General features: G+C 38.6%; 1 protein-coding gene across 1 annotated transcript; it reads right to left on the minus strand.

Moving 5' to 3' along the window:
* Positions 1-661: 661 nt before the first annotated feature.
* LOC124169398 (calphotin-like) lies at positions 662-23,126 on the minus strand. Its single transcript, XM_046547998.1, has 5 exons — positions 22,994-23,126; positions 6,889-6,961; positions 5,534-5,673; positions 2,095-4,730; positions 662-1,265 (listed from the first exon to the last, which is right to left on the minus strand). The coding sequence occupies exons 1-5, from the start codon at positions 23,003-23,005 to the stop codon at positions 1,223-1,225; spliced, it is 2,904 nt and encodes a 967-aa protein (XP_046403954.1). The 5' UTR covers positions 23,006-23,126; the 3' UTR covers positions 662-1,222.
* Positions 23,127-23,413: the final 287 nt, after the last annotated feature.

The following is a 23,413-nucleotide window of genomic DNA, read 5'->3' on the forward strand; positions in this document are numbered from 1 at the left end:
ATCCACGTCATGGAGTTTGACGTATAATGTCCAGAACCATCCTATATCTTGAGATTCCTTGGCATGGAAATATCGCAGCTGATTTTATTGATACTGCCATTCCTTCATTTTATTTTATCCCATTGGTTGTTCATGAATATAAAGTTTCATATATCATGTCAGGTATCATGTCGTCATGATCTTTAACCCAATTTTAACACTATAAGGCGTGAAATCTATGTTCTTTGCCGTCAAATTTTGTCCAATCTTGACGGAAAAGATCACACAATCCATTCATATTGGAAATTATAATTTATGAATGGAAACAGCATTCTCCAATTCTTTCCGATTCCTTTGTTCTGCGTACAGAAGTATGATTGAGCATTCTCAGATAAAGTCCTCACAGATTTATGCATTATTTGATTTATTGAATGAATTTTCGATTTTATAATAGTCAGCAAACCATAAAAATGGAATATCCAGAATTATATGCTTGGTAATGTTTATCAGCCGGCCATCTAAGGTGATGTTTTTGTGGATTTGAAATAATAAAATTTACTTTGATGCCAACATATGATGCATTAAATACATTGTATGCATACATGGTAGACATTGTTGAAGTAGAAATGAGGATTGCGTAAATTGTTTAAGGAGTAAAATATTATTAAAAAAATGACGAAACTACATGCACAAACATTTATTTCATTACAAAAGTCGACGAAGCATAACACACACACGTATTCCCCTATACAGGCATATATTACAGAGAAAAAAGATGGGATCTAAGAACTGATTGTTTCAGAGAGATTTTAGGATAGCCAGGATGTCGCTACATTCCGTGAGTATGTTTGCATCGAACCATCAACTTTCCTACCATTGTTTTTGGAAGGTAGATGCAACTTAAGTGGGTCTCGATACTAGCCAAAGTCCATTTTGATTTTAAAAAAACAAATAGATGTGTGAAAGTTCTTGTTGCAGGTGCAAGGTCATGATTCATATATTGATGACATTCTACCACAGATTCATATCAGGTTATTTTTCAATACAAACACGATCACAGAACACAACTTTCCTCCTTCTACTCCGAGCATTCCTTGGGACGATTTTGAGTAATATTTCGACAGTCTTTTTCTTACGCTAACAGAAATTTCACTTTTGAGTTATCAGTCAAATCAGTCTAAAGATTTGTAAGAGTCCTTGGTCTCTTCGATCTTCTTGCCAATGGATGGTATCCGGACATGTCCTAGTGGTGAGAAATGGTTTTGACTCCAAAAACTGGATGATATCTGTAAACGAAAAGAATAAAACAAGGTGAATGATGAAATTTGACAAAAATAACATGGTGTTGCACATTGAAGTGGTATTATTCATATATTAATTGATACGTTCAATTAAATTCGAGACTAAGGAATTCACGATTATGAAAGGAGCATGGAAATTTATGCTGTGAAGGAAGTTAATTTCCTATTGTTGGTAAAATACGTGATGATGTTTAAATTTTAATGGCTGAATAAAATTCTTTAAATAACATCGCAATAACTTTGTCGTCTTCGAATGTGTATTTGTATCATTCTCGTCCCTCATATTGTACTCCGTTCGGTTCTTATGACTTAGATGTTCGATCAGTCCCTACACGAATGATCTTACGGTTTGAAATTAGCTCTTAAAGGCAAACATGTGCCCCGATATCGACAATAGCGTTGTTCATTACATGATTTCTCTATGTTATGTAAATGCATTGATTGTTATTCAATTATCAGTAAGTCGTCAAGCCTTAGAGTGAAACCTCCATGGAAATAGAAGAAGAGGGAGATCGAAGATAACCTTGAGGAGATCCACCGAAAAAGAAGTTAAAAAGAAGGAAAGAACTGGATAGAAATAAAGCAAATGTCCTAGAAAGCAGAGGACGGCCAACAAAGCAGATGGCACGGTGAGATTCTTTGATGAGTCATCTCTTCTAGACTTAATTTCTTTATTACCTAAAGGTTATAAAGGAATTTAGTCTAGGAGAGAAGAATCGTCATAATCACTCGTCTAGTTTAATTTTTAAATGAAAATCAAGGTTCTTAAGACCGAAATTTATCGTGACACAAGGGTGGATTAAGTTGTACCTACCCGTGGGTGTTAAAAGTAACCTCCTGGGTGCTAACAGCATCTTCCTGCTGAAGTTCGGCGACTGGGACTCCACCTTGCACGTAATAGCCGTATGATGCATCATCGGAAGCAACTTGTGTTGAGACAGCTTGGCCGGTGGGAACGACGGAGTAGGCCACTCCAGATTGGTGGACGTAGGTGGGATGTGCTGCGGGTGTCTCGGCATGGACGGAGTAGCCGAAGGCTGCAGACCTTCCTGCGATGGCGACATTGCCGTGGTCAACTGCCTCGTAAGCCAGAGCAACCGGTGCGGCCGCGACAACTTGGTGGTGTGCCACTGGTGCGGCGGCGACCGGGGCTTCAGCATGGTAAGTATAGCCGAAAGATCCGGAACTCTTTCCCTCAGCGATCTTGTCTCCATAGTTGTACAAGGCGTGCTCGTAGGCGACTCCGACTGGTGCGGCTGCGACATAAGCACCGTGGTAGGCTTCGACTCTCTCACCGGCGTCCTTGAACTCGACGGCTACATGGGCTGGGACGACGGCATGGTGTGCCACCGGGACAGCAACTGGGGCTTCGGCGCTGTAAGAGTAGGCAAAAGATCCAGAGGTCTTTCCTTCAGCAGCAGCTGCACCATCATCGGATTTCACCACGGTCTGCTCGTATGACACAGGGACCTGAGAGTATGCGACCGGGACAGGGGCGACCACGGGAGCCTCGGCGTGGACTGAGTAAGAGAACGCTCCAGACTTGATTCCAGACACGCCTTCACCCTGTTCGACGGCATCTTTGTATTCTACGGCAACTGGGGCAGCGACCACGGCGTGATGGGCTACTGGAACTGGAGCGGCGACTGGTGCCTCGGCAGAGTAAGAGTAAGCAAATGCCTTTGAGGGCTGAACTCCAGCATCTACTTGTTCAGTCTTCACAACGGTATGTTCGTAGGATACAGGAACTTGTGAGTATGCCACTGGCACTGGGGCCACGACGGGAGCCTCAGCGTGGACGGAGTAAGCGAAAGCGCCAGATGGACCGGCGGCTTCGCTGTGTTCGACGTAGTCCTTGTGTTCCACGGCAACTGGAGCTGCGACCACAGCATGGTGGGCAACTGGTACAGAGATGGGTGCTTCAGCTGTGTAGGAATAGGCAAAGGCCTTGGAGGGTTTCTCTTCAGCTACGACTTCAGTGGATTTCACAACGGTGTGCTCGTGGGATACTGGAACATGAGCATAAGACACTGCAACTGGTGCAACGACTGGGGCCTCAGCGTGGACGGAGTAGGCGAACGCACCAGAGTTTCCGGAGACGGCCTCGATTTTCTCCCCATAGTCCTTGTACTCTACGGAGATCGGAGCGGCAACGACGGCGGGCTGGAACTCTGGAGCTGCAACTGGAGCTTCAGCGGTGTAAGAGTAGGCAAAAGCTCCACTGGGCTTTCCTTCAACACCAGCATCTTCGGTCTTCACGACGGTTTGCTCGATTGTCGTGGTGATAGGTGCAGCAACGTCAGCGTGGAACACAGCCGGGGCTTCGGCGTGCACGGAGTAAGCAAAAGATCCAGTGTGTCCGACATTTTCCAGAGAATCCTTGTATTCGACGGCCACTGGAGCTGCAACAACGGCGTGGGCGACAGGTACGGGGGCAGCTACGGGTGCCTCGGCGGTGTAAGAGTAGGCGAATGCCTTTGAGGGCTTAACTCCAGCATCGACATCTTCAGTCTTCACAACGGTGTGTTCGTACGATACTGGAACCTGGGAGTATGCCACTGGAACTGAAGCCACGACTGGAGCTTCGGCATGTACTGAGTAAGCAAAGGCACCAGACTGGCCGACGGCTTCGCTCTTTTCGGCGGAATCCTTGTATTCCACTGCGACTGGAGCAGCGTACACAGCGTGATGGGCTACGGGCACGGCGGACACAACGGGTGCTTCAGCGCTGTAAGAGTAGGAGAAGGCCGAGGACGGCTTTCCCTCTGCGGAGACCTCACTTGACTCGACAGCCGTACGCTCGTGCGAGACCGGAACGTTGGTCCAGCTCACCGAAGCAACTGGAGCTTCGACCACGGCATGGTGAGCCACTGGTACAGCCGCTGCAATGGGTGCTTCAGCGCTGTAAGAGTATGCGAAAGATCCCTTTCCTTCCTCGGCAGCTTCTCCTGACTTGACAACTGTCTGCTCGTAGGCGGCAACCAATGGAGACTGGACGTGGACGGCATCGCTATACCCCACAGCGACTGGAACAGCAGCAGCTACGACAGGTGCCTCTGCCTGGTAGGAGTAGGAGAAAGATCCAGAAGACTTGTCGCTCACGGCTTCCTCTCCAGACTTGGCGATCTTCTCTCCGTAGGCCACAGCCACTGGAGCGGGAACGAAGATGGGTGCCTCGGCTTGGACAGAGTAGGAAAATGCTCCAGACTTTTGGGAGATTTCTTCGGCGTTCACAGCGGCATCCTTGACTTCCACGGCAACCGGTGCGGCAACGACGGAGTGGTGGTATACGGGAGCTGCAGCCACTGCTACTGGAGCGGCGGCGTGGTAGGAGTATCCGAAGCGGCCAGAGGTCGCGTCCTTGGAGTCGGCAGATGTCTCTTCGTGGGACACAACAAACGGAGTGGCGTGCGCTGCAACCGTGTTCTGGACGAAGATAGGTGTAGCGGCCTGGAAATGGTTACATGCACTTGAGTTACATTGCCTTTAGAGACATTTATTCATTATTTAACACAAATAGTAAACACATACAAATAAGAGTGATTAAGTGGCCAAAAGGATGCAGCATCCTTATTTTTCACGGAAGAATTGAGGGCCCTGGAAGTCAAGGCGGATAAGTGCGAATTATGTTTGGTGGGGTACACAATTATGTTTTAATAAAGAGATGGGTGTAAATCTATATATATATACGCTTATTACTTATTAGTGATTCACTTGTAAATATTTGCCACAACAGTAATGTATTCCCCACCAAAAATTATCTGCACGTATCACCAAAATCATAAAAATAGAATTTATCCCTCTTGGCTACTAGAGTCCTCAATTATTGAATGTCCCGCTAGTATAACCTGATTTTTTAAATTTTTTTTCCTATTTAGGAACCGTCATTGATAAGAATATCTTTATTAAAAACAATTTCAGATTTTAGCTTTTTTAAGTATAATATTTGGTGTATTTAACGCAATTAGATATCTTCCCAATGATGAAGATAAGTTTGGGGCTTCAAATCATGGAAAAATAAAAAGGTAGATTATTATGTTTTTATAGAAAAAAATAATTTATTGAATATTATTGCGAAATATTGGCCAAATTTCTCGTCCCGAGGCATTTTCCGCACGCCTAAGAAGAGCCGATATATCAGTTCGCTGACAGTGAAAGGGTTCAATTGCATTAAAAATGTACGCGTTAAAATAATTAATATCGATCGCGGTCTTGCGTTTAGGCAACGCGATTTCGTTCTCCAGTGGTCTTACCTTGACTTTGTATCCAAAACCACCGGTCACGTGATCCTCGGACAGAGAAATGGGCAGGGCGTCGACTGATGATGTCCTAACACGGTAACCGTAAGCTACCGGTTTGGACACATCCTCGATGAAAGTCTGTTGAGCATGGCCTAGGAATCACAGCAAGAACATTAGATCAACGTAGCATCACAAATTTTGCATAGTCATTTACAAAATAAATTAAAGAAATTTATGTGTTAAATTTTTATTATTTTTTTTATTTTTGAAATCATTAATTTAAGAAAAATTATTACTTTAAAATATCTAGACGTAAGTCTGTTGTAAATTTTCAAGAAAAAACAGGAAAAAAGTCTAGTAAGTAATGCATAAAAAATCAATATTGCATCAAAAATATGGCATAGTCATTTACAAAATACTGTAGATTCCGTTTAATGGGTGAACCGGTTACTTTGGGCAGCCGCTTAATTGGGGCAGATCTTCAAGAACAGAATCCAATAGAGGAATATCCCAGAGTATTCTCCGCTTAATTGGGACAGCATGCCGCTTTATGGGGCCATGAGTCTGCGACATAGACTATATACTAGCGAAATTAAATTGTTTTGTTTTCAGAATGCTATTTTTTCATATTTTACTTCTTTGATTTACTCTTATTTTTCACAAATTTTCCCATTCTTGCCCTATTTTGAAAGCTCCTGTTGTTATACTATCCGCAAGAGGATAGGACTTAGTAAAAGACATTCATTCAGCGTCGCCCGAGGCTGTGAACAATATTTTTAACTAAATTGTTATAATTTTAAAAAATTGTCATAAATTTACTAAACTCGCTGATTTATTAATCAAGGTAATGGTTTAAGAAACTTATGTTGCATTATAAACATTCTTTAGTCTTCTTTCTATCATTTCAAAGTTTTTTATGCCCACATACGAGAGAGTTTGCCTAATTGAGGCAGCCGCTTAATTGGGGCAAAGTGCACTGGTCCCGATATGTCCCAATTAACCGGAATCTACTGTATATATTAAAGGAAATTATTTATTAAATTTCTTATTTTCATTATTTATCTAAGTGAAATTTATTATTATTTAATCAATCAAATTTAATTGATAGGTAATCATACATTGTATTAGCTTATTAAACGTTGGAGAAAAGGTATGTGCCGAAATCTACTTTTCATTTGAACCATTTGAAAAACTGAACTGAAAAAAGGTCCACGGTAAAGGATGATGTTGGGCTGATGTTATTTTATGAAATCTTTTAAGTTTCCGTTATTGGATTTTATGCAGTAAATATTTTTAAATTGTACTCCATTATTTTAAAAAAATATTTCTGACGCGTGTAATGACAGTTTAGGATACGATTTACTCACCAACTTCAGCTGGAATGAACCCAAATGGAGCTCCATTCACGGCAGTTAACGCCAAGATGACAAAGAGTGACACCTATTGTAAAGAAACCAAGAAGGAAACAATTAAAATTGAATTCTGATATCGAGGTCAGGAAATAGATATAATTCCTTATACTAAGAATGCATAAGCATACATTACTCGATTAATTAAACTCAAACGTCAATTTTTATTCCAAACAAAATAATGGGTGCATAGATTGAGAAATTGTTTTGAATAACTTCAATCAGTAATTTGATTTTTATATCATTTTCCAGCTATATGTATGTTCAACATTCTCATTTTCTTGGAATGATTTTTAGCTGCTGGTAATAGATTTTGAAAATTTTGCTTGGAAGAGTTTTCATTTTGAGCTAACCCTGCAATATGTACTATAAAGAAATAAATCGTTAATGCATATTTTTTGTGATAATGATAAAATTATCAACGATAAATATGGTATACACTTTTTATCATTTTTTTCTGAAAAATATTTTCTAGTTAGGGTTAGATATTAATATTGCGTGCACACCTTTATTCACCCATTATTTTTTCTGCACTTATTTCTAATAAATGTAATTAGCACTAACGTTGTACTTTCGCAATGATGAAATCTTATTTTTTTACTATTTTGCGCAATTTATATGGTTTTTGGAGAAAGGGTGTTCTTTATAAATCTTTTTTAATTCATTTTTTTCTGGCGGATTGCCCGCGTAAATATTACACTATCGCTTGCAAGTTTTCAGGTTATTTCCCTCATAGCAATGAATGTCTCGGAAACATATAATAATCTGGAATATCTCGAGCATAGCGAATTATAGTCTTCATTATAATTTTCTGCTGGCTGGTTCCACGTGACATATCAAAATATCCCTTTAAAGTATATCAAAGGCACTTGACTTTGAGAAAGTAAGGTTTGTGTTATTTATATATGCAAAGGCTAATTAAAATTGTTGGTATTTGAATTCCGATTAATTTGTTTGATTTTGCCGGTATACTAGGTCCACTAGTATGGCATCGTCTTCGAATTAAGACCACTGAACGATTCTAGCAATAGCAGAAGATTGATAATATACTTTTAATGTTTTTCGTAATACATATTTTATTGTTATAATATATTAGTTAAAAAGGTAAAAATAATTGTAATTGTCCCATGGACTAAGACCTCTCACGGACGTTCCCGAGATGTCTCGGATGCAGTTAGAATGTCTCATGAGACACACAAGTGACTTTCCTGAGACGTCTCCTGTGAGATTTCAGAGACAATTTTTTGAATTAGAGACAGAGGCCTCAGAGATATATCTGTAGCTCTCAAGAATAAATCTCGACATCACATGCGATATTCGTGATATCCGATTCACAGATACATTTGAGACGTATTTCTATTAGGGATGGTCGGATCGGATACCTCGGATCCAAATATCCGCGGATATTGCCCTTCATCGGATACATCAGATCCAAAGTCGAGGAAGACATCGGATCTGGATCCGAAATTTAAAATAATGGTTCAGTGAATGCAACGCCCCATAAGGGTGGAAAGAGTTCCGATTCTCTCTTCGAATGCGCCGTCGTATGCGATTCTTGTCCTACTCATGAACCGTTTTTTTAAAGCTCTCACAGAGGTCACGTAGTAGAATTTCAGCCGTGGAAAATAAAAAAGGCAAAATACGACTGGCAGATAGTGTGACTCTTCTTAAGAGATTGAACAATCATCGGGGGAATATAAGCGTCAGGAATTTGAAATTGCATTTGGATCCGAAAATATCCGATCCGAAAGATCCGGCTCCGATAATCAAGGATCCGATCCGAATCCGGATCCGAAAAAAATCTTGGATCCGTCCATCCCTAATTTCTATTTTGTGAGTTTAAGTAGATCGTTGTCATCTCGTAATGAAATCGATGGTTTGCGATTTTTCATTATTTGAGATATAGTGAAATACTGACAGCGGTAATTCATGTTCCCTGAAAATTTCAAAACGGTAGGATAGTTTTCAGCGAGCAAGAAAGACCGATCGAGAAAGAGGTATGGGCCTTCTCCAGCACAACAGAACTCCTCCCTGTCCTTGGAGCGACCGTTTGTGGAGACGTAGCGTGACTGGCGAAGCGTACGAAATTAGATTCATTATGAGTACCATCCCATTCGGAATTTTTTCACCCAAATTTGGTCCTTTTCTTCGTTTCCCGTAGGCATTCCGAACGAGTGAGGTTTTTTTAAAATTATTTATTCGATTTTTATCCTCTCCGAAGGGAACACTCTTCATCACATTCTTTCCGCCCAACTTCTGAGGCTCTTCCGAAAGTTGACCTTGACGAGATTCGCTCTCTGAGAAAACAAATGGAGTTTTAAGAAACTGGTTCGGGAGGAGCCGACCTTGAGTGGGACCCGCCCTGCTATATCACGTGCAAGACATCCCCACACCTCTTCCTGTATTCTCCGCTTGGCTCCGAATATATTTTTATACTTTTTTTCGCGATGCCTTCTTCCTCCATAGGCTCATTAAATTGAGTGGAAGAAGCCTTTAGCTACGTCTATAGTGACTTAAAATCACTTTTAAAATAACTTAAGTTTAACTAATAATTTCAGGCTATACTAGTGAAACCTCTCCTTATTGGAAATAAAGAAATAAAAACTTTGTATGGTTCACTGTTATTTAATTATGGGCACGACCCGGCTTTCGTAATTTGGTTACATCGTCAGGTGTAACCATGGTGACCTCGTCAAGTAAGACTTCAAGCCACGTTTGAAATAACCTAACTTTGCGGTATGACCGGTGTGTGGAAAGAAATTGCGATGAATTAACGGTAGATTATAATAAATGAATTATTAATGCGGTTATGTGGGATTTATAATTTATTCTTTAGATTTCAAAGTTTTTATTTCTTTATTTCCAACTTAAGTTTACCTAAAGGCAAGTGTACTTGGAAAGAAATTGCGATACATCAACGGTAAATTAAACCATTTGAATCAGACAAATTAAATTAGTGACTATTGTTGTAACGAATTGTTATGGGATTCCAATGTCGTATGGCCAATAGCGGATTCCATTGAATAATTAGCACAAACGCAAGCGAGTAAATGAAAGGATATGTTTGTTTTGTTTTGTTGTACAATAATATTATATTAATCTTCCATGAAGTAAAATCTTTCGTAAGCTCATTAAATTAAGTGGGATAAGTCTTATGGAACGATCATGGTGACTTCAAGCTAAATTACTATTTTTAGTCGAGTCACGCCATATATATTTGTAGTGAACTAGCAGAGTTATCTTCTTAATTTTCCACCTTGTTGTGTTGGTTAAGTTATGTTGTTGTGTGTTTGGCTTATCTGGGCTTAACATGGCGTGTCTTGGGAGCTTAGTTTTTCTTCTTTAGTGTTAATTCACTTACTTTGTTCGATATAAGGATTTACACTAAGAAAAGCCCCACTTGTATACATTATTCGGCCTCGGTGGCGGTGAGGTAGGTAACGCCCTCGTTTGGTTACATAGGAGTTACGGGTTTAGTTCCTGTTGTGAGTTCACCTATGTTAGTTTCAGCTGTCGAGGGTATGTGTGTGATTGTGAAACTTGTGAAATGTAATGAAGGACAATTTTGTTCTAATTTTCAATTTAAACAAATTTCAATAATGTTTCGACGAAATATATAAAATTCAACGATTGGCTTTTAATGACGAAAGTAAAAGAATTCGGCATCTAAATGTTTGTGTCTATGCAAAATAAATACTGAGAGCCGATAGAAACAATGAAATAAGTACATACGACAGTAAAATTATCTCATTTGCTTCAGGGGAAGTAATGCAAGAGTTCATTGGTGTATTCACAGTAGGTATTTATTTAAATAAACCGTAAAATGGCTATGTGATTCAAAGTTTTGATGATGAAATATCTCTTAAAATTTCCGCCAATAGCAAGGCCTCTTGGCACTAATGAAAACTAATGTAGGGCCACTGAAATTGATGCGCGCCCTTCCCCGGGATAGTTGGAAACTTTCACACAATTTTTTCCGTCATAATAAGCAAAGTTAAGTTACAGCAAAGATGGCAACCGCTTTGAAAAAATAGTTTTCTTAGCCGGGATTCGAGCCCAGATTTCCTAGTTGTTGGTCCAGATTGATTCCAGTCACTCCCAGTGATGTAATTGGTAGCAAACTTCACCGAATGTGTTGGTATAATTAAATGTCATAAAGGTGGTGTTGCTATCAGCGAACGAGTTAGGTATGCTTCGTTTACACGCAGTTACCGGCAATTGGGAGATCCGGGTTCGAATCCCGGCTAATATTTTAGAAATACGTCAATTGCTTTTTAACCTTTTTTTTAAGCTGGTGAAATAGTAATAATCGTAATTTGAGCGCCTTGATGATTGCCATGTTATCAGTTTTCCTAGAAATATCGTGGGGTGGCGGCCCCCTCCCTTAAATCACTACGAAATATATTTAAGAGTCAGGGAACTGTTCGGGGAATGTGAGGTAAAAGTATGGAGAAACAAATGAAAAATTTGGTAATGGTCGAGTAAAAGTAAGAGAAAAGTTAAGACAAGTTCGGAGAAAATTTTAAGAGAACTTAAGGAAATGTCGGGGCTAAGTCAGAAATGAATCAGGGAAATATAACGGAATATCCTAGGGAAAGCTATGGATATGGCATGGAAAAGCGGTGAAAAAGGAAATCAGTATTTTGGTGAGAGTCAGATAAACCTGAGGGAAATTTGAGGTAATATTAAGGTAAAATATATGCAATAGTTTCTAAAAATTATGCAGAGGTGGATTAAGGTCTTCGTTTTACGAGGGCACGGTGCAGTATTACACGGAGAGTATTATTATCACGGGGGGCGCGTCGCCTTAGTGGTATGCAATACATCTCAGTGATAATTATCAGTATGGCCATTTCCATTTCATTCTATCTATAAAGCCTGTTTTATTCCTCCCCACTCACCTTAAATTATCCCTCTAACTCCGTTTTTAGCGGAAAAATATAAATAAAACTTTGTAAGATTCACTATTATTTAATTATGGGCACGACCCGGGTTTTCTAACTTGGTTATATCGTCAGGTGACTGGTCTTGCATGCATCTTATATTTATACATACATATGACAGTAAGGACATCTATCGGCAAGGGAAAGGACTGATTGGGAGGGTGGTGGTTAAGCACGGAATGGAATGGAGATACAATTTTTACGTATTTATGCCAAATCCAGAAATGCTATTTGTGTTACCGTATGAGATTTGTACAACTTTTACTATTCTGAACTTTTTATTTATTAAATGAAGCGGTGTAAAGTCAGACGAATTTTTAGAATATTGTAAAGGAACTGGCTTGAGAGAAGGAGAGATATAGTGATGCATTATACCAACCCTAAGATTGCTGTGGTGTATGCTTGTATTAATCTTGTCGATTATATTGATGTCAAATATAAGCAATCACCTATTTACCGAAAACAGCACTATAGCTTTCACAAGTGCAAAAAATAAGGAAAACTACGCTTGCACTTTTTTTGGACTCCACCTATTTCTGGATACGAAGTATGAGGCGGCAATAAAGGATGCATCAGTAGCTCAGAAACCCTAAAGGCACCCCAGTGATATCTCGGGCGAAAGAGTCGTCTGAAGAAATGGGCCAACGCGGAGTCAAGCAATTTAGACATGTTTCTTAGCTAGCAACCACATGTGGAAGCCTTCATAAGGGTTATTTGTTTGTATAAATAAGGTAGAATGACCCGTATGTTGGCCCATTTTTCCGTTGTAATTGAAAGCAAGATAAGCTCTGGGAGCGCGTTAATACGTTGATAAATGTATGTGCATACTAATACACTAAATATTTCTCTTAAGGATACAAATTAATTTTTTTATGAAATTTCTAAGAATAATTATGAAAATATTTTCGTATATTCTATGGAAAACTTTTACAAGTCCACACAATGAGGATGTATTCCTTAATATCGGAGGAGAGCACCTTTTAAGAAACACGTAGGCTTGTGACAGTGAATTGTTTCTTGAAATGCTCTTAGATGAATTTAATCAAAGATTCACTAATTAAGAGATGTACACAAACGCAACGTCAGAAAAATAAATATGCAAGTAGTTTTAGAAAACAGAAACTATTATCCGATGTACGTTATTAATGAGATTTTGGTACCCCATAACTTGGTTACAAGATGAAAGCAGGGATCAATTTTTTGCGATACCATCAGCAGCGCCACATTGGAACCAAAAATTAATTAATTTTGCCTTTATATTTTAGAGAGAATAAGTTAAGGGTTTGGTGTTTTTTCAAACATCCGTCCCCAGATTTCGGTGCTGAAATGACGACGCTCCTAATTATCCCAAAATTCCCCCATAAAATGGGAGCAACGGCAGATTGAGAATAATTGGATTTCGAATTGGTGTGGTGTCTTAAGGTTTAGGCTTCCCACTTAGTGGCTCCGGATCCAAAGTCCGGGGGGGGGGGGCGTTTGTCGATATTTCTCAGAGTACTCGATCCCTGCTTGATTAATTGTGGAGTGTGCGTCAAGTACAGCAATCAATCCGTCAGATTGCCACCTTTCCTTATCTAGCGATTCGATCGATGGATTTTTCTTCCTCATAGGAAAATCCACTAGGATCGCTAGAACATTAATTGCTTATGCTTGGTTTCGCTAATAGTAGGGCCCCCTTCGCTTCTATAGCGTTGGGGTGTTTTTCCCTCGTCCCGTCCCTTTCGTACCTATCCCTTCCCAGAGGTGTCTGCGGGCTCCCATCGCGGCGGCGCCTCTATCCTTTTTCCTTCCCTTCCTTCCCCTCCCCGGGTGTCTGGGCGTATAAGCCACGGGCTTGGTTCCCGGCCCCGGTGCGTTGTATCCTTCGAAGGGTTCACCTAGAACCCTCAAACTCTCTTTGCCACCTTTCATATCTAACGATTTTATCGTTGGATCCTTCTTCCTCATAGAATGGTCCTCCAAGATCGTTAGAATATTAATGGCTTCGCCTGGTTTCGCTAGGGTAGGACCCGCCCGCCTTTGTGACGGTGCGGGATTCCTCGTCCCTTCCCTTCCTTCCCTATCCCCTCCCAGGAGGCGTCGTCGGAGTCCTATCGCGGCGGCGCCTCCTTCCTTTTTCCTTCCTGTCCTCCCCCTTCTGGGTGCAGAGGAATAAAGCTCGCGCTTACAGTCCCTGCCCCAGGAGTGTAACCTTGCGAGCCCGCCCAGGAGTCTCGTTTCCACTGCCACCTTTCCTATCCAATGATTTGATCGATGGTTTTTTTTTCAATAGGAAAATCCTCCAAAATCGTTGGAAAATTAATGGCTGATGCCGGGTTTCGCTGTTTAGTGGGCCCTCGTCGCTTCTATAGCGGCGAGGGTGCACCCCGTCCCTCCCTTTCAAACCCTCTCCCTATCCCAGTGGCGTCGACGGGCTCCTATCGCGGCGGCGCCTCTTTCCTTTATCCTTCCCTTCCAAACCCCTCCCCGGGAGCGTGGGCGTATAAGTCTCTGACTTGGTTCCCGGCCCCGATGCGTTGTAACCCTCAGATGACCCACATTGGGTCCTGATTCTCCGCCACTTTTCCTATCCTACCTTAGCTGTGGATCATCTCCGAATATCTACCTTTCTGCCAAATCTAATTCGTATGACTGGACATTCAAATAAAAAAATATAACCTGTTCACAAAAATGCGATTGAATGTCATTAGTTTATTTCATCTTCGGGTTCATAAGTTAAATGCAATAATTCCTGTGCCCCATCTTACACCGATCTGAATTTATGTCAATCAAGGAATTATGAATATCAAGACTAAATTATGGTGGTATTCAGACGAAAAAGAGCTAATTGCTACATACATGATCAAAATAGGTAATGTTTTTAAAGACTTTGTTTATTAATTCTACTCGGGTCCTCCATTGTATTCTGTCTCTGTTGTTAATATTATTGGTCTAAAGAAACTCTTCTAAAAAATCTAAATAGTAGATAATATATCATAATACAATACAACATTATACAGTATCGTATAATTTTATAATTGAGCTCCCTGTAACACGGTTTTTAGCACCTCCTCCCCTCTTAATATTCGCTCAGTCAGTACCCCCTGTCTTCTCCGTATCTTCTCCTTAGGGAGAAGCGCATGAGAACCGCGTCAGAGGGAAAAATTGTTACGTAAGCGGAGGAGGGGTAGAATGAGAATATGATTTGGGGGTAGAATAAAAGAGAGTAGGACTTATTGACAATTGAATAGAGAAGTTCACTTTGGAGAGGGGAACAGTTGGAATGATTCGTAAAAATGCTCTTGTAAATCCTTATAAATAAAGCCATGTAAATCTTTATTTACCGGTGGAACATTTTATATAAAAGTTATTAATCTGTCTTCACCGCTTTCAATGCCTTCAAAGCTGGGCAATCTAATGATTAATAACGTGGGAACATCACAGACACCTATGTCCTGGCTTGGGGCAACCTACCCATGTGGTAATTATATTTAATGACGCTCTATTTTAATTCCTCAGATAAGTATTCGTTATCCAGGGAATGTGAAAAATGACGGATCAAAGGAATATGTAAGCATATTTAACATTCTCGTTTTATTCAAGAACGAACTTATCATTTTCTTTACTTGCATGATTTTAGGCTTATCGTTTCGGTTGGGAATTTGATTAACTTAGATTTCGGTTTGTTTTAAGGAAAAATCATTAATCTTTACAGCACTTGATTCAGGTATTAGAGGTATTTACTATCCACAAAAGTGTACGTAGAAGTAATACGCAAGTCATTATCTTTTGATTTGTTGAAAGCCGATACAATTCATCGAAACAGGGCAATCTGATTCGATCAATTTGATTCATGGATCCCCGAAGGCTCAGCACGTCCAAACGGCGCGTTATAGGCCTTTCAGGTGCTGAGTCTTTGACCTTATGCAATCGCGGCTTAGAGAATCAAGGTCGAATATGAGCTAATCGAGCAGGGGCAATGAACAGGCGTCGATGAGAGCGAAATTCAAATCTTCTCCGCGTCTGCCAATTTGGGAGTTAATTATGCAAATTTGACGACAAGATTTGGCAGAGGAAAACCAGCTTCCCAAAAAAGTGATCATCAACAAAAGGGGTTCATTTTGTTCTAGAATGGAGCCGATCAAGTACCGCTGACAACAATTTTGCTTTTCTTCGATATAATTTAGTTCCTATGGTTATATCTTTACCTGGCGAATACAAATAAATTCCTTCGAAGTCAAGGAATTTTATTTTCAAATCCGGAAAGGTTTTTTTCAGAACTTGTTTTGAAAATTTAAGGGTAATTTTTCTCTTTTCCTATAATATCAATTCCATTACATGGTTACATACTAATTTTCTTTAAAAAATCGGTTAAATTTTTATTTCTTGAGCACATACTAATATTTTCATTATGTGTAGTTACATCCTGCTTATGGATATCATGTCACGTCAAGCCAAATATGTCAAGACTGTTTTAAGAAAAAATATTTTTATATTAGGATTTTCTAAAGTTTTTCATTTTTTTGTGTAAATTTGTCCCTACAATTATATTACCCTTTATATCTTTACGTACCACCTTAGTCATTATTTAGGGCTTCATTTTAAATTTTATTATTCATTTTAATCCACTTCCCATTTTTGTTAAACTAAATTGCATTAATAATTGTCTAGTTTAATATTTTATATTAAGTTTCTCAAATATTCACTCTCAGGAATGACCAAATTTTAATAAATTCATACAAATAACGTTAGATTTTAAAGAACTAACATTTAAAGGAAATTCATAAACGAATTTTGAATGCATGCATTCGGGGTGCTTTGTTATTTGATATATATTTTATTTTTATATTTTCGGAAGAACTAGCATGTACATGATGCACTTGGAATTGATGTTGTAGCAAAAAAATTCGTCAGGCATAAATAAATTCAGTGGAAATACTGCAATGTCTTATTTAACTAATATTAAAGAAATTCACCTCATCGTGCCACACATTATATTATACAAGTAATTGACTTCATAATGATGAAGAACGAATGCCTCATTGCCTTATGTTACTATTAGAAAACGGTCTCCGGTTTTGATGGGCGTTGAATGATTTGAAAATTGATTTATCTTATACTGCCTTTTTTGACTCGTTTCCTTTCGAAAGATTCATGCAGTACTATTACTGATTTAATATTCAAATTAGGGCGAAAGCCTACATAGGATTAACTTTGTAGAATTGAGATAGAACTATTCATGTGCAGGTACATTGGACCAAATGAAAGTAAGGGTATCTGAATACGTTGATAAATATATGTGGATTCGAATAAACTCATGTTCACAAGAACTTTTTTTCACTGTTATCACCTTTGTCACAGCACCTTATAACACTGTTTGTAATGCTTGCCACACAGTACCCTATCAGTTGTTTAAAATTCCGATGCATTATCTCCACCTGGATTTTAGCTCGAAAACTCTCAGGGACTATAGCCTACACACTCTCTGTCGCACCAATTAGTTTCCCTATATGGAATGAGAATATTCTTTAAATTTGACATCCACGTCAAGCATATCCTCGCACATCGAGACGAAATTAATGACTCAGGCGAAACGTTTTTTATCGTCAGACCTTGAACTAAATAGAGGTGTGCACTTGCACGTGACATTTACCTGTTTTGCTTGGGAGAGGTGAAAACAGATTTATCGAATCATCGGAGAGTTTTGTGCATAGCTTTCTGCTTATTAATTTGTGGGACTAGCCCATGTTATAAACCTTGATAAAATACCAATATTCTGGGTTATATTTCTCAAATGTCGTTACCAATTGAAAACAGGAGGGAAGAAACCTGGAAAATATTAAAAATAAATAATGGCTGAAACGATATTGAAGTTGTCTTTTTACCAAAGTATGACGTTTGGTTCCAGAAATGAGGTATTTAAGGAGTAAAGTGAATTGACTTAAAATAATTCTGCCCTGATAAAATTGATTCAGAGGATTTTTCTTCGAAGATTTTTAACTCCGTATTTAACAAAAAGTGGTGAAAAATTTATCACCATTTTCTATGCAATTGTTGCTGAAACACCAAGGTCAATGATAGGTCAAGAGTATGCAGTGTTGCCTTCTGCGTTTAGTGATAATGAGAATATTACTCAAAGTAGCCATGAAGGATTGCATTTGATTACTTTAAAATGTAATGAATTATACTACGGTATTATATTGTTCCTACTGTTGTTGTTGTTGTTCACAATTTTATGAATGAGAAGGTAATAATATTTAATTTACATAACCAGGTATTAAATATTTATTCCTAATTAAATTGATAGTTACCATTAGAGTTGACAGTCTAGTACATTATATAATGAAACTAAGGTAATATTTGTTGCTCCATTTTAATCATAAATTTCTACCAGTCACTCTTAGTTCATGTTATTCCAAGTATAATTTCCTACCTGAATTTATGCCAATGCCTGTTGGATAACATGTGGTGTAAATACTGAAGCGAAACCACCAAAATTTGGCTGTAAAGTTTGATAAGATCCGTGTTAATGCTATTTATGAAGGGTAATTTTTATTTAGAGTTGAAATTACTGACATAATTGAGAATTTTTCAGAGTTAAGTAAAATTGATCCATTTAACATTTAGCTTTGAATCAAATTTGAATATTTTACCTCTAAGCCTTGCCTTTAACCTTTAACCATTTAGCTTTGAATTTAATTCCAAAATTTAATAAATTTTTGAAGTGAATATTTCAAATTTAAAATACTAGTCAATGCCTTCAAAGTTGTACTATGTGTATCCTGAAAATATGGAGATGATAACTTACTTTTTAATCGAGTAATACGTAACGAAAAAGGTAAAATACTACCGCCTGAGGAGTGATGTGTTATTGTATACTTTTTCCTGTAAAAGAGTAAGTAATTACAAAATTGAATTTCACATTTTCTACGCGAAACACCCTCTGCGATATTTTTGCGATGACGTGACTACAAAATGGAAATGATTTTCGATGTTCGTTGGAGGCATATCCTATTGACCTTGAAGCCAAGCGCCTCAGGGCAGGAAACCATCATCGCCTTACGTATACATAGGAGGGATTAAAAAAAAACGAAGGTCTGCTAACAGAAAAATCTCAGATAAAAGGATTGCGATGAAATTAAGTGGATGTGCTCCAAACTTTTTCTTTGAGGATAATGCTATTCTGCCACCAGTGCCAAGACTATCGCCTTAAGAAATGTGTATGAAACAGCAGGAGAAGGCGTGGGAAAAAATACTTATTTCAGATGATTTGTTTTCAAAAGTTGTTCAAATCCTTATTAACTCAGAAGTGGTGACATTTGTGTCACTAATTTCAATTAACTAAATGCTGAAAACACCCAGGTCTATGAGGGATCAAGAGCATACGGTGGTGCCTGCTGTTTTTAGTTTTCATGCAAATTTTGTGCGAAATAGCCTATGAAGGATTGGATACGAGTTTTTGTGAATTTAATGTTGTGAAATGCCGGGATTATATTTTTCCTCGTGGTGCTACAATATTGTTAATGAGTAGGTAATTATAATTTCTACTATCAAATTTTAAATACACATTTGTAATTATAATGATAGCTACCAGTATAGTTGACCGTGTAATGCATTATTTTTACAATTATGGGAAAAACTCCTGATCTACTCAGAATATTAGGAAAGGAAAAATTAATTTCAACTCAGGGTGAAATCTTAAACAGTGGAGACAGATATTTTTTTGGCTCACTCGCTCAGTGATTCATCACATAGGTTGATTAGTAAAGATGAGGGTAGAGCTCACCCCGAACTAAGGAATAGGGGTGTGATTTTAACACATTGAGAGTAGGGGGCCAATTCATTTCCCTGAGCTATCTCTCACTTCGAGGCTGTTGTTTTGGGGTGTCCGAAGGATTAACCCAGGATATGAACCCGGTACCTCTCGATCATCAGCCAAGCGCTCTACCCGCTAGCCTACCACGCTCCCCTACTTCTTTTTACTATTTTCTGAGTTATATTTTTTTGTTTTGATTTACATTCTGTGAAATATTAAACAAATTAAATTCTGTGAAATATTTTTTGCTTTGATTTGTATTCTGTAAAATATTTTTTCTTTTATTTATATTTATTATATTTTTGTATACTTTATATTTATTGTATGCTTAAATTTGCCAAAAATGTGCATTTATCTATGTAACAGATAGGACCCTCCATTTATAGGCTAGAGACAAACTCATAGTTGTAATTTTTATAATTCATTACATATTTTCATGGATGCTTCAGGAAATTGCACGCATTCCGAAGTAGATCAGGATAATGTAAAAGATGAAGCAATATTTGTATATGACCAAGAATTATTGATTTAAAAAATTTACCCACAATGTTTTTTTTGGAGATTTAGAAATGGTAAATTTTGTATTACAATTCAATTCGTAAAAGGTATTGATTTTTCTTGTCGTTATTTGAAAATTAGTAATAGTAAAATTTTGTGTTAGAAATCATTTTGAAATTCATTGATTTTTTTTCGCTAATATAACATATGTCATGTAATCAATCATGTATGCAATTGAATTCAGGAGTGTGCAGGTAACAATTTCAGATGGAAAACGTCGTAATCGGAAATTGAATGCAATATAATCGATACCTATACATACCAAGAAACAAAAAAGTGAAAGATTAACTAAGAATACCAAGTGCATTATTTTACATTAATTTATATTTATTGCAGAGAAAAAATAATGCAATCTTTTACATTTCGACCCTGCGGCGTGAACGGCGGGGATTTTCACATAAATTGATACGAGAGAAAATTCCCCTGCACCGGGCAACGGGTTACAAAACTTTGGCTTTCCACAATTATTAATAATTAGTAAAAATTTGTTAATGGCGGACGGTATGTTCCCTCTATTTATACGATTATTAATTATTTGTAAACATTTGTTAATTGTAAGGTAATATTAACAAGTTAACTTGGATGGCGAAGTGTTCAGCGCGGTGACTCGGAAAGCCAGAGGTCTTTGGTTCGATTCCCGACCCGGGGGAATTTTTTTTTTCTCGTGGCAATTTATGTGAATAATGTATTCATTGAAAAAGAATTTTATTTAGTGATGCATCAATTTAAAAATCAAAGATGAATTAATTTAGCTGTGGATAATATTTAAGTGATGACCGTTTTATATACAAGGTGTAACATAATGTACAGAGTTTCAAGACCATAGTACTGATGAAGCACTGGCAAAATATTCTTTTTTTCCTTGCCAACGTTTTTTGGATTACATCTTCTATGAATGGTAGATTATGGTACTCTTCGTAAAATATCTGCTCGGATGTTATTTCCCCTCCATGTATTACTTGTTTGATATTTCTGCTATTATTTATAGACCGCTCCGAGCCGCAATGTAGTATCTCAAAAAATCAGTCCGTTCAGGCGTAGTTTAAAATCCAGTTTGTATGAAATTTGAACGATGTTATCGTATCTGAAATTTCGTCTATAAACTCGTATCACAGAATGCGTCATATAGCTGTATCTCGAAAAACGAGACCGGATAGGTAAGGTATCTCGACCTATAACAATGGATTTTTAGACCTCTCACAAATGGAGTCAAATTTGCTGGCCTCGGTGGCGGCGGGTTCGAGTCCCGCCTAGGGAGATTACCCCTATCCAGGGCATGGATGTCAGTTATATTCTGTCGTCGGTATGTTCTACCCCACCGATGTAAAGACCAAATAGTACTGTTTTCGGAATTAAGAAAATAAAAAAATAAAAAATAAGTAAATTTTATTGACGAAATTTAGTCCAGTAACCTGTTAGAAGATTGAGATAAAACACGCATTTTTTTCGAAAAATATTTTTAATTCACAAAATGAACGTAACTCAGTCAACAAAACGAATTATTGGCCGAGATACGCCTTCTTGGGCTGTATTCTAATATGCAATTTTATGGACGAAACCTCGGATACGACATTATGGCTCAGGTTTCATGCTTGCGATTTTGTGAATTAAGAATTTAAGATACGCTTGAATGGAATTATTTTGTGGGACACTACTTCGCTGCTAGGAGTGGTCGATTTTAATTTTAAGGCTACATATCTGTTATCCTTGCAAAAATTTATCTGGTTCTTAAATGTGAAACGTTTATCTCAGTATTTACTCATATGTATAAAAATATGCTTGAGACGAGCAAACGTTTGCTCTATATACCCTGAAATTTTCAAGATGATCAAGTCAGTTTAAAACAAGTTATTCGAGGCGAAAGAATACGCAATACGACCGGTCGTGAGAAAATGATGCTCTTCCTCTTAAAACCGGTCGTTGGCGAATAAATTTTCTGGGGAAACTTGCTTCTGGGGAAAAAAAGCTTTCCCTTTCGACTCAATTTTTGGTAAATTGTCCAGTAAGACATTTTAAAGGATAAAAAAGTTTCATAAACCATTTTACCAATGGGAATGCTGCACCATTTAGTTATAGAACGAGCCAACACCGCTTAACTCATAGGCGGATCTAGGAGGGGGGGGGGGGCACGGGGGCACGTGCTCCCCCCAGACCCATAAAAATATGCAAGATTTTTAATGCGGTCCCATTATCGTTGCGTTCGTTTTGTATTACGAGATATCCTTTTGTCCCCCCCCCCCCCAGAACAAAATCCTGGATACGGCCTTACTTGTGCCCCCCCCCCCCCCAGAAATAAATCCTGGATCCGCCCCTGGCTTAACTTATCTTTTTTATAGACAAATAATTGGTCTATTAAACTTCCACTATCTTCTTGAAAATTATCATGGCATATTGAATGTTCCTTGTCAACATTTTCCCGTATTTGTTTAATTTTTAGAATTTTATCTCAGCACTGGCTTTTGCCACGCCCCCTTGGAAAAGGCCTTGAAATAGTCCAAGATGAAAACTTAAGATTGATTTGAATATTTTCGTGAAAGAAGTAAAGATATGTCAGGTCTAAAGGGAATGAAACCAATAGGAAAATAATATTTCGGTAGAAACTTGACGCACGTTTTCTTTTGAAAGGTTAGATTCATTCAGAAAGGAAACGCAATGTAAAAAAATTAAAATGGTTAAAAAAGATTCTTGATGAGCAATTCCAAATGTTAGGACCCAACACCAATGATTTAGCTTAGACACCTTAGAGTTATAAAAATGGATGACTCACAGCTATCTTCATCTTGTAGTAGTTTTCCTTCCGCCCGGGTGAATATGTAATCCTGCTGAGACTCTTCTGCTTTCCTTGGGGCAACTCCTATAGGATCTCCCGAAGGTAAACTCCCGTCTGAAGCCAAAGGAGCATCCCCGGTCCATTATATAGGCCTCGGCGAAACAGCAGGGGGAGGCGGGGGGGGGGGGACGAAAAGAGAAGGATGCGGTCCACGAACGCACCGCTGATTTCCACCCCCAGAACTCGCCACAAACCAAACCTCCCTTCCCCAACCCCTGCTCTGATTCCTTTCTCCCGTATTTCCCCCACCCTTCCACCAACTTCTCCCTCCCCCTTTTCGCGTCTCCCCCATAATTCTACCCCCCTTTTGCTCCTCTGTCTCGGTCATCCTGAGGAGGAAAAACGTCTTCTTCAACC

The sequence above is a fragment of the Ischnura elegans genome, chromosome 12, assembly GCF_921293095.1.
Source record: "Ischnura elegans chromosome 12, ioIscEleg1.1, whole genome shotgun sequence".
NCBI lineage: Eukaryota > Metazoa > Arthropoda > Insecta > Odonata > Coenagrionidae > Ischnura > Ischnura elegans.

Bases quoted from the DNA above. Each gene is read 5' to 3' on its own strand.
- LOC124169398 (XM_046547998.1), bottom strand. The intron at 4,731-5,533 runs GTAAGACCACTG...AACCATTTCCAG, and splicing joins GTTTTGGATACAAAGTCAAG to GCCGCTACACCTATCTTCGT. The intron at 1,266-2,094 runs GTAGGTACAACT...TTTCGTTTACAG, and splicing joins GTTACTTTTAACACCCACGG to ATATCATCCAGTTTTTGGAG.